The 12,878-nt window shown below is 35.9% G+C and overlaps 1 protein-coding gene across 1 annotated transcript in view; it reads right to left on the bottom strand.

The window, feature by feature from the left end:
* The window catches only part of sik2 (salt inducible kinase 2), a 52,820-nt gene that overhangs the window by 35,452 nt on the left and 4,490 nt on the right, over positions 1-12,878 (bottom strand). The window contains exons 2-3 of the mRNA XM_015377269.1: positions 10,151-10,267; positions 3,631-3,694 (exon numbers count right to left, since the gene is read on the bottom strand). Of these exons, the coding sequence (XP_015232755.1) occupies positions 3,631-3,694; positions 10,151-10,267 (181 nt within the window). The remainder of the gene's footprint in view (positions 1-3,630; positions 3,695-10,150; positions 10,268-12,878) is intronic.

Below are 12,878 nucleotides of genomic sequence, written 5' to 3'. Positions count from 1 at the left end.
TACTCCAGAGTGTTGTTCAGCATGGGGGTGAGTAGAAAATGAAGGCTAATCATGTTTTGGGTGTACTATTCCTTTAAGCAATTTATAGTTCGAAAAACCCTCAAATACAAAAAAAAGTTGTAGAAGAAAGCATTTAAGTCAGAAGATAAGGCAAAAACTATGATATGTATTCTTACAATTGTATACAACAATGGATTAGCTGATAGGTTATGCAGTTTCTTATGTACTAGAAAGCTGCACTCTTAATTGCCCCCCCCATACTCTTCAGGAACTGCTGCTGCCGAGTCAACATCAGTGGAACCCTGGACTCTGGCACAGGTGCACATGAATAAGCATACGTACATGACGACGGACACAGCGCGTGGCTCAAGTAATCCTCTCATCGTCTCTGCCTAAAGTAGGTTATGTTGCAAACATTCCCAGTCAGTGTCAAAGGTGAGGCTCTATTATCAAGAAGATGCTCAAAAGCCTTTTATCCAGCATTATGTAAATGTGTAGTATTTTTGAGTGCTAAAAGACTTCGTCCAAACAGGTATAGTTTTTCATTCTTCTTATTGAGACATTAAACCTGCTTTAGGAATGGAAGCTGACACTCATGTGTCGACGAGGTCTTTGGAGGTTAAGGAGCTAACTGAGTAAAGCATGACCTCATTAAAACAAGATCTTAAATGCCCCCTTCACATACTGCTGAATTTCTAGTTAAAAAAAAGGGATGCAAAGCATGAGTTGGTTGACTTTATTTACTAAGCATTTTGTGAAAGTGCAAGATGAATGAATGTTCTCTGAAGTTTGTTATACATGGTAAAGGCTATCTCCCTTGTGCTGCCATTGGAAGGTACAGCAATGATTTTTTTTATTGAATAGTTCCCACATGAAGTCGCCCCACCTGGTGCCACTATTGTGCATTGATGTAAAGCTACATACATGTAAACTATGGAGAGTAGAACAGAAATGTGTAGCTAATACATATAAATGTACAAATTTCTGTTATTATTCTATAATTAATCATATAAATTTACATTAACATTAATTCCAATTTTGAGACTGTAAACAAAGCCTATATAAGCAGTTAGACTAACTATATCAGTTCCTTTCAACGGAAACCAATAATGCATTCATCCACCTTTCTTTTCTTACTTTTAAAAATGTATATAGTCAAATTAAGACTTTTTTAATTTTACACCAGTAATTCAACCTGGTTGCACACAAGGTGTTTTTAATGGATTACTGAATCTTCCTGGGGTATCATTTTTTATTTTTTAGTTTTACACTTTGTTTTTGCAAAATTTCTTAATAAAAATAGTCATGTATGCATATTAAGAATAACAATGGAGGTACAATTGTTGTGCGTGTGGGCAGAGGATAAATAATGCAGCTACGTCACTTTCCAGTGGAGTTGTGAAAATAGTAAAGAGAGGTTCAACATCCAGTCTAAAAAAAGCATAAAATATTTGATTCCAAAAGGGATAAGATTGGAATAGCAATCGGAATAAAGTACAAATGCTGGAATTCATTGAAGCCGGAGCTATCAAAGCCGAGATTATGGATTATGGATGTTCCTAGCAAACGGTCCCTGCATGCTAGGAACAAGAATTTTCTTTCCCTTGATCTTCTAACTGAAAAGGCTTTGGGAAGGATTTAATAGAAATTAGAGTTGCTGTGGAGGGGTTTATTTAGTTATCAGACTGTCTCCGACCATGCTGTGCCATCGCTTTACTATGTGGCGCTGCAGGACGAACAGGCTCTATTAAGTAGATGCGTCGCCTATCGCTATCTGCCTTTCAGATAGTTCCATGGTGCTGTCTGTAGACGGCTCCTCGTCTGCTTATGTCTGCTCACTGCACCCAATGCTGGAATTCTATTTAGACTCATAAAAAGGAATATAAAAACACTATGAAGACAGAAGCTTTGTGTACTTGGCCTTATTTTATCATGAAAACAATTGTTTTTGGTCTTTTTTTGTATCTACATATGACCTGACTATTCACCCTTCAACTCGATATGCATTATCCGATAGCAGCTTCTTTTTTTATTTGGTCATCTAATCCTTTTTCTGCACTGTCACTTCCTCAATAAATGATTAAACACTTTTTTTGTTTGTTTGTTTTTTTTTTACTTAAACTTGCTGTGAAAATATTTGATTTTTTCTACTTTTTTATAAAGTAAAAAAAACAAAAACAGCAAAAAAAAAAACATCAGTGAGTGAAATGTAAAATTTTTATTTATGACCGATCTCTTTTCATGAGCTGCAAAGTTCTTCTCATTTTTGGTTTCCGACTAAACATAACTACACCCAGCCATTTCTGCAGGCCCATGTCCAATAGGCTGGATTGAAGATTGCAGTCTGTACATATTGTACAAACTGTGCTTGTGCAGTGCATATGCGACAGCGATTGAGCGCACAAGAGTGCCATGGTAGACCAAGATAAGTTCTTATCTCCAAGTGCTATTCTTGCTGTGTTCTGACTTGTCTGGGCTAACTTGTACCAGGGCATATATGTTAGTCCTCCAGTAAAATGTCTCAATGAACTGTCTAAAATTTTAAATATTTTTTTCTTTGCTTCAATTCCTTATCTCATGGAGATTAGTATTTTTTGTAATTCCAGAATTTGTTCTTTTTCCATTTAGATCAAAACAATTGATCTAAAACTGACTGCAGCTTTATAATAAAGACATGAATTAATTAAACTTTATTATAATTGCAGCATGTGTTTAAATTACGTGAATTCTGATTATATGAATGTGTTTTTGCCCTTTTTTTAAATTGTGGTTTAAGTCAGAGGTAGTTGTTTTCAAAGTATAGGGTGGAATGAGTAAAAGTTTCATTTTTTTAAAGTTAGTCTTCTTAAACACAAGATTTTAAAATGATACAAAAAAAGGTTTTTCTATTCAGTGACCACCTATAAAAGAAGCACTATTTTGCATTTCAAATTTACAGTTTCTCATAAAACTAAATCGAACTTTTTCTGCTTTCACCCTTAAGCTTCATCAACATTAATGGATTTCTACCATATAAACTGGGGGCTTATAAAGGCTGTTTGTTCAGAAAGCTTGGAGCTTCTTCGTCGCTCCAGTCACATGTTTGATTCCTGTTACACAATACAAAACTGCTTAAATAGTTCAAACAGAAATAAACTAAAACTATCAGCCTTTTCCATGCAGTCAGAACAAATTCTATTGCAATTCAGCCCTGATGTGGCCTTAAGAGGCAATATTTAGATGTAATATAAAAGCAATTTTAATCAAGAGAGGGAATGACAGAGCAGATGGTAGAAAGTCATATCTTGACATTTAACAGTAAAATGGTCCATTGGAACTGAATGTGCAGCACTAGTAGTCATTAATTAACCTTTATCTCTTTGAGGTTGCCTTTCTGAGGCCTTAACAGGCTTTTAGTGATGTCATTCATATGTCAATTATACAAGAACAACTTCGGCAGGACAAGAGGAGGGTTACATTAGAGCATTGTTCTCAGATTTCCATCAATCATGTGACCTTTGAGATTAGGGCTACAAAGCAGAGTGCAACGTAAGCTCAATAAGACTTCAACACTTTAATGTTTGTCAGAAGGAGGAAGAATGTGAGAGTTTGGTTAGACAAGTACGGTCAATTTTAAAATAAAAAACTTACCAAAGATCTCCCCATTCTTTGCATACTCTGTGACCAAATAAAGCATGTTCTTCGTCTCCATCACCTGAGGAAAACAGATGATGAAGGAACAGGGAGCAAAAAGGAAGGAAAGAAAAACAAAATGTGTGTAAATACACAAAGAAACTATTTTTCAGAAGTCATTTTACCAGAGAATTGACATGAACAGACCGCAGAGAGCATTAAAACATTCTAAATAATACAAACTTGGCATTCAGAAAAATCCCACACAAACAAAACATATGAATGGCAACAGGCTCTAAATATGGCATCCATGTAAAAGAACGAAGGTGGACGGTTGGTGTTGCTGAGTGGATCTGAATGGTACTTTAGACCTTTCAGTCCTGACATGGTGCTGGGTTGTGTAGGAGGACCGATTTAAAAGCAGAAACACTCAGGATATGAATAGAATTAAACCGCCGAGTGGAGCATCAGATGAGGACGGTGGGATGAATCAGACACTGCCAGCCAGACATTCACACTAGAAATCCCACACTCCTCGTTTGAGATCGGTATTCCATCTGTTGCACAAAACAATTCATGAATTTGGGCAATTATAAAAAGAATGCTGGGTAGTTTAGCAAAAATATTCTGCCCTCTGTGTCAAACAATTTATTGATTAAGTGTGAGTAACCTGGAGCATTCACATTGTTCTTACCATTAGGGTGGCTGTAAAACTTTCATAATTCTTAACATATTAACAGAGAAAAAAAAATAAAAATACTTAAAAATCCAAATCTTTACTTAAAAATGAGGATCTTTAGACAGTGGTGAGACTGTCTTTATGTAAGCAAAATACGCTGGACAGATGAACAAAGAGTATTCCACAGAATAATTGAATTAAAAAGAGGCAATGGGATGAATGGATAAATTGGAAATATTACATTTGTATTCATATTCTGCTTTCTATTCTACTCCAGACCTGGATGTGTGACTTTACTGATAATCCAGAATCTCTTGCAAGTTGAGGGAATTTTTATTTGATTTCAGATCTCTTAATCATCTGCAGTTTCCTCCATGAACACTCTGGATAATTTGCTATTAATAATGAGTTACCAGGTTTAGTTTGTGATACACCGAGTGCAAGTTATGGATGTTTATACATGTCATTTTATGTCGGAAATGTATTCAGTAGTGTAATAAGTAAATGTCAGTCAGTTTGCTACTTGTGGTTTTTATTCATTTACAAAGGCAACACCCCTTAGATGGCCTCCATGTAAAGACACAGACAAAACTGCTGTTGTTGACAGGAAATGCAGAAAACAAAAGCAGAAGTGCATTTTTGGCACAAATATTTAAAACGTTTGGGTTTTATAAAATGAATTTTCCACAAAAAAGAAGAAACTGCAAAAAGAGAAAAAGCGATAAATATTAGTGTTTTCTTGCACTCGTCTCCATTTCCTCTACTTATACTGTTGCAATAGAGAACAGAATTGCCTCCTGTGGTTAACTGAGTGTTAAATAAACTCGTACTCATTTAATGTTTACATAGCAGTAATTTAAATAATTGAAGCACCTTTTATTGATTTAACTCTTCTAATGCAAACTCCAGTCCTTTTGAGTGCCCACATCCTGTAACGGTTAAATGCATCTCTACATTATTTATGGATAAATTCAAGGATCTTTTCTTGTTATATGAAATTTAAATATTCTCTAGGCCTCACATTGCAGATTGATAGAAACAAAGCTCCTCTGTCATTTGGAAACCTTTACACTTGCAGGAAGACTACTGGCAGGTAAACGGGAAAGCAGAAAGGAGCACCCAGGAGAGTCAGAGGAGAGCAGGATGAGAACGAAATGCAGAAAATAATGGTCGGCCAGGGGTCATAGAAAGGGCTATTAACACGAAAAACAAGGAGTTAATTTGTGTCCTTTGTCTGTCTTCATTAGATAGACTTTCCTAAGGCCACAGGGTCAGCCCCAGTTTATGAGGGGGGAAGAGAACAAACTAATTGAGCCGAGCTGATTGGACGGACCAGGGCCTGCCGAAGGAAAAAAATTAAAAATAATGAAACGTACTAAAATAACCCAGCACATAGATGGACCAGTGTCACATGGTTTTGAAATGATAATGAACATTTATTTACGTTCCCTAAATGAAAGAGCAGGACTGGGTCGTTTATGTAACAAGGTTTTTTTCTTCTTCGCAGCGACAACGGAAAAAAACATTTTGTAAAATAAACTTTTGAAACTGTTGCATTTCTGAGAGTTTTTTTCTTTTATTAAAAAGGTAAAAAACGATGCAAGGGGGAACAAAACAATCTCTACAAAATAAAACATACACTGCTGATATACGCATCTAATGGCTCTTAAATTTACTTACCGGTAATGTCCTTAGAATTAAAATGTTTACCAGATTAGATTAGAATCAACTTTATTGTTATTACCTAGGTACAGGTACAAGGCAACAAAATGTAGTTTAGGTCTAACCAGAAGTGCAATAGCAGCAAGTGCAGAATAAATAATGGTTCCATAAATACAGGACATGAGTTTCTACTGAATAAGCATAGAGATGAATACCATTATAAATAGAATCTTACTAATAGATTTGTCCTATGAATATAATCTATATAGATAACTAGTATTATGAACTAAATTTACAGCTGGATATGTACCGAATATATAGGTTGATATTACAGATGCATTCATGCACCAAAGATGGCTCCTTTTTCCTAATTTAAATCTCTGATTAGATCAAACTAAACGTCTCCTTTTTTGGTCGGTAAGGTGCATTTATAAAGCCAATTTCATAGACACAAAAATCACAAAACGTACAGCAGGAAAAACTTTTAAGACGCATAGAAAGACACACACAAAAAAAGAATCAGATAATTAAAGCCTGATGGAATAAAGCTCAGTCTTGTTAAGGACAATTATTGTCATTTACCGTCAACCAGAATAATGAGAGATACACTGGGTAAAGGGGATTCATCTTCAAATGTAATTGTTAATATACACAAAGATCACAATGCCTTAATCTAATTTTGAAAAGCCTCGAAGGTGATCTCAGGGTCTTTTAAGCTTCTAAAACGTCAGTTCACATAAGGAGACACAGAGGTGGATGCATTACAATGAGACCCTAAGGATAAGTCTTTCCCCACAGTGGATTATCACAGCCATAGTTACTCCTTGCAAACATTTCCAGCTGTCTAAAAAAAAGCAATGTTCATCCCATCCTTCAAACACATCAGGAACGTCTAGCTTTGGTTTTATTCAGCAAGAAGTTCTGGTCCCAGAGATGAGAGTGGTTGGTCCAAAAGGTGCGTATTAACCCAAGGAAAACAAGTGATTGACTCAAGCTGTCCAACGGTTATCACCATACTCAGAGAGAAGTCCTGACATTGACTGTTAGGCCACTTTAAAAAAAAAAAAACACAGAGACAAATGTATTAAATATTATGGAGCCCTGTGCTAAGTTCTGATAAAACTATTATTTTTGGTCACAGTGACTATTAGAAGTGGGTTTAGTCCTCATGTCGTGTGTTCTAGAGATATTGATGCAACACCAAGAACTGAGCGTTCTTGAATGATCAATGACGGTGAGCATACTGCCAAAAATCAATCCTTTGTACAAGAGCTGGATGATACAGCTTAAAATTGAAATCCCCAATTTTTTCCCTATAAAATCTGATTAATCTTTTTTTTCCCCTTTTTCTCATTTAGGTTTCATTACAAAAAAAAAACAAACAAAAAAAAAAAAAACCAAAAAAAAAAGGACAGTTTGACTAGCTTTGATTTCAATCGTCCCCTCTGGGAGGTGACCTTAAAAAAAAGGCAACAAAGTGAATGTGCGTAGCTTTTGGCATCACACAGAGAGCTAGTTTATCAGCTATGGAAGCTTGAGGAAAAAAAAAAATTATTTCTAAAAATCAAATCCCCACAAACAAAAAAAATTGTATTAAATTATTTTATTGCTTTATTATTATTTATTACCCAGCCCTATTTTTAATAGACCATCATGAAGCACCAATCTAAATCTAACAGGGAATGTATGGGCAGGAGTGTAAAAAAGTGAAACAGCCGACAAACCTGAACTTCTTCCACCAGCTCTGTCTGGATCAATTTAAATGTCCAGCAGATTATTTTCAAGCTTTCTTTCATTCTTCTTTCTTCCATTAGGTTAGTAGTCTTAACTAACCTAATGCAGTCAATTGTAGGTTTGATTTAATGCAAGGGCTTTTCTTTTTGTAAAATATGTAAAAAAGTGGTTTCAATTTATTCATGGAAGAAATGCATTGGTGGAGTTTCATGTTAACATACTCATGTGCACAAAGCGAGGGTTTTGTTTTCCTAGTATTCATATATTATATAGAAATCCCATTTGGAAACAGGGTTATTTGTATTGTATTATTTGTATTTTTTTTTAAGCCCAAAAAGCGAGTGACAGCAATAATGTAGAATGGGGGGGTAAAACTATATTGAACCCATCTCCCTATTACAGGTTATAATTTAAGAAACTCTTTCTTGCTAACAACTAGCGACAACTCCCAGCAACAAACTTAGATTTATAGTTTACAATGTCTAACTAAATGCTACTCATTTTAGAAGCGCCAGTAAATCAAAGGGTGGATATGTGATGAAAGATCATCATCTCCAGAATAGAGCTAAAGGGTGACGATCTAGCCTTTCCTTGGCTAGGGAGCAAGCAGGGAGACGGCACTGAGGCACTCAGTCAGTCATTAACTATGTTCTGTAACTATCAAGCAGAGGATCTGTTTGCTTATGTATTAGAACATGGCCTGGACTAATCTCGCGCTTCAACACCCCCAGCTGCTTAAGAAACCACAAAAGAAGATGATCAAGAAGCGATGGTTCACTGTATAGCCCCCAACCGGCCGCCCCGTTTAAACATGTGTTTATAGAGAGTCTGCAACATGCGTTACATATTACTCTGTGAACCCTGATCTCAGACAGCCTGCACGAAGGCAGACTTTGACTTGGATAACACCAACAATCGGACCCGGGAAGCACGTAGACATTCAACAGTAGCACTCGGCCGTTAGCTTCTTAAACTTTTGCCGTCAGGTTCTGACCGCATAGAGCTCCTATTTAGAAAAGTATTTTTTAAAAGTCCAATTATACAAAAAACAAAAAACAAAAAAAAAACAACTTCTGTCTTTACAGAGAATTTTGTTTTAGAATTTAAGAGAATTTGCTTATTGTGTCTATATAAACTTCCTTCAAAGCCCTTTTACTTAATAGTTCTTCCAAAACATGAGTTATTACACATTTATACGATGTTTTTAAACACATGTATTACATGTAGTGGTCTGGATCTGATTCTTTATATAACAATTAAAGCAAACCTTTGCAGAAATGCCTTTAAATAAACAAGGCATTGGTTCAGGACTTTCTCTGGTCACAACTGAGATCTCTCTCATTTTTCTAAACAGGCTTTCTAACATAAACGGTACAGTGCGCTCCAGGGAGAGCTTTGCTAGAGACCCTCTGAAAGCCAGAGACAAAGACGAGCGTTCAGCTCCTCTCGGGGGGTGTTGGGTATTCGCTAATGAGCCGTCGCAGTTCACTTAATCTAGATATATCTGCGGACCAAAGTCTTTGCTTTTAATCTTCTTAATTTGAGGTAATCATGCCACTCCCTTGCAGATAACACATGCCAAAATGTGAGCGTGATTACAAAAGATATGATAGAACAATAGTCTTTACCTGAGGGGAGGGGAGGTTGTGTTTGAAGGATAAAAATAACTAGATACGTCTGGCTATTTTTCTATGTACAAGTAATTTCGGGACGATTTCGATCAAGATCCTGATCTGTCTTAAAATATTCCAGTAAAGCCAGTATGAGACATAAAGCAGCAGACTTTTGACCCTGAAACAAGTCTCTTTTTAAATATTCCCAAGTTATTGTGTTAATAGTTATTATTTATCAAATGCATTCAAATCATTTATTACTTCAAAGGTGTCTGCCAGTGATGAGTTATCTGGTGTGCAGACTAGAGATTTTCTTTATTTTAGTCTATTAAATCAAACATCAAAACAAAGATATGCCACCAAAGCTTTGGTCTATAAGTACATTTAAACCTCTAATGTACTTTGCTCCAACTTTCTCATTTCTTGATTATTTGTTTACACAAATGGTGGCTAGTATTCCATCTTTATTCCATTTTTATTCAAGGACACTGCAGTATTTTATGTGTTTATGACCATGGGGGAAAAAACAAAACAATTGTGTTTCAGACAAAAATGGTTCAGAAGATTCAATTCTACAGAAAACATGGGCAGACTTGGGAGACCCTATATTTTTATAAGTTCTTGAATAGCTGTATAAGAAAACTAAATCTTGAAAAGTATGTATAAAGAATGATGAACCAAGGCTTTTAACAACTTTATAAAAGTTTTTTTCCTGGCCTTTATGAAGCACAGATGTTGAATGACCAAAAAGAAAAAAATGGAATGATGTTTACTGTTCAGCATGAGTCAATGATACCTGATAAAGCTGATAAATATTGTAAGATGTCAGGTTCAGATGGCGAACACCTACCTGGTAGAGCTTGATAATGTGGGGGTGGTCCAGCATCTTCATGATCTGAACTTCTCTGTAGATCTTCTCCAGGTTGACGGCATCCAGCTGCGTCTTGTCAATGATCTTTATGGCCACCTGCGGGACGATCAAACGAAACCAATAAAGCTGTAAATAAAGAGTCAGATTCTTGATAACATGCAATTAAAAGGATCTCATTTAGACTTTTAGATTTGATTTACACTAAAACAAACACACACCCACAGAGCTCTACTGCACATGTGCAGACACAGGTTCAACAAGTAGAAATAGAAACGAAGTGTCTAAACATTGTTACTTTTCTCATGCTAGCCTCCCCAAGAAAACCCCCATTCATAATCAACCTTTAAATCTAAGCCATAATAAAACACTAAGGTACAGCATGCATCTTACACACACAAAGTGCATGCTCCGAATGTAAACATCCCGGGCTTTCATTAACAGAACTCTGGTAGGTAACATGGAATAATAACATCTTTCCTTCAAACTCTGCCATAAACACAAATTCATCAGAGTGACCTGTAGTGCTCCAAGCATCTATGAGCCAAGGAGGTGAAATAAACAACAGGAAAGCTCAGGTCTCAGCAGTCACACCACTGTACATGAAGCTAAACAACGGAGACCATGGCCTGTTGGGGAGCTTTAAAAAGCAGCCTAAAAAGACAAAAAAAAAAACTAAAAGAAAGTTCTGTTTTATTTCTCCCTGGTTTGATGCAGGTGAGAGGGCAGAGCCGCAGATCCGTTTTAAAGGGTTCCCAAATTACAAAATAGTGCAAAGCAATTTAAAAAGGCTGCCAGAAGATTGTCTCCTGTCTGCTTATCATTTTATCCTTCATCTTTGAGCAAACACTGCTAGCAACTTTTCTCTTGTCTCTTTGTATTACAAAGGAATGTGCATTTCAACAGCCGGCTACTGAAGTTTCTCAGTCCATCTAAAGCAATAGATGAATCTACATGTACTTATTCCTTTAACTTACACGTCGTCTTCCATGCAACAGGAAGGAAACTAAATAGCCTCGTTTTTTTTGTTTTGTTTTTACATAGTCATGTAAGCAGGGACTTTGGTTTACTTCTAACCTCTCGTAGTTTTAGACTTCCTTTGTCATGTTTGTAGCCAACTAGGTGGAGTCGGGGGAGTTTTTAATAGGTTTAACACTCCATTATGGGGTCCCTTGACACAACACAAGCAGGCACACACCGTGGGATTAAATCCTATAAAAAAAAAAAAAACGAACCAAAAGGATTGTAAGGCACTTCAGTTTCAAAATGAGGCTTCTAAAATAAAAAGGTAGCTGCAATGAATGCGCTATTCCATATTTAAAATTTAAAGCAGCTCATTCAATTAAGCAGCATGCATTCCATAAGAAACATGATTGTATAAATGAACAACATTAATTTCAGAAATCACAGCTAAATGCCGGCGTAATTGGCTGTATACATTATAAAATGATGATATGAGTAGTGGGCTTTAACTAAAATGGCAGGTTTCAAGAAATAACAATCAGAGTTGTTGCCTTTTTTTTTTTAGGAAAGGAGCGTAATTATTCCAACTGAAGGCAAGATAACATTCATTACAGCTATATAGTCACGTACTTAATGTCATTTTAACACATAATGTTACCCCATAACACATCAGGATGGTGACTTGAAACAAAATGGGTAAATCAATTCAACAGAAAAATTATTAAGATATACTGAGTAAAAAAGAGCAACATGAAAAGCTTCTCTAGCCTCCATTATTTAAATACACAGACCTCTAAACTATAATTTGTTTAAGTTGTTTTAATTCAGTCTTTGATAACATAAAATTTTATGGCATCTGACTAATCTAAAATAAACTTCAAGTGTCCTCATGACCTTTTTCTAAACTTTGCTTATCTGCGTATTTAAAATAAAACCATGACGTGCAGCTAGACGAGAAAACGTTTATGCAATCTTACTGTACAAAGGTACAGAAACTCTCCATTCACCTTATAAGTGTTATGATCAGCTTCAATCCCATAAAAAAAAGCATACTTAAAGCAGCATCATGCTATAGGGTAGCTTTGTTAGATTTTTTTTTTAATTATCAGACGGAATATCAGACTATTTAGATCCAGAACCAAAAAGTTTCCTGCGAAGAAGACTTAATTTTTTTCCAGTCTCACCAGGCGGAATAATGAATCCAGATCAACAGAAAATAACTTGATGAGGGAAAACCGTTGAGTTTAGGAATGCCTTACCTACACTTTAGAAAGAGACCTGAAAAGAGAAGCTGTGGTCTCACCTGCAGAACCTCCGAGAAAATATGTCTGTTTTGATCGATTTGGAGAATCAAGAGACATCAAGACAAAAAGCTAATGGACTTTTACTAAAGACTAAATGCGCCCCGATTTAAAATTTGATTCAATTGTTTTCCCCCACGACAGATGTTTTCTTTTTCATTTGAATTACAAAGGTTTTATGAAGGTTTGTATATGGGAAAAAAAAGGTTTAAAATGATGCTGCTGACTGCTCTATACTCCATAGAGCTGGAGAAAACTCTGGCCCCAGTTAATGGTCCATTATAGCTCCTGCTTCACTCTATTCACAGCTCCATCACAGTTTTTTAAAAGTCCAGGCACCTGCCAAGCACCAGTCAGGCAGAAGCCTGCAACACAAAACAGCAAAAAAAAAAAAAAAAAAAAAAAAAAAAAAAAAAAAAAAAAAAAAAAAAAAAAAAAAAAAAAAA

This window comes from Cyprinodon variegatus, unplaced genomic scaffold (genome assembly GCF_000732505.1).
Source record: "Cyprinodon variegatus isolate N-32 unplaced genomic scaffold, C_variegatus-1.0 Scaffold150, whole genome shotgun sequence".
NCBI lineage: Eukaryota > Metazoa > Chordata > Actinopteri > Cyprinodontiformes > Cyprinodontidae > Cyprinodon > Cyprinodon variegatus.
The sequence above is the reverse complement of the archived record's forward strand: the minus strand, read 5'-3'. Positions and strand labels throughout refer to the sequence as shown.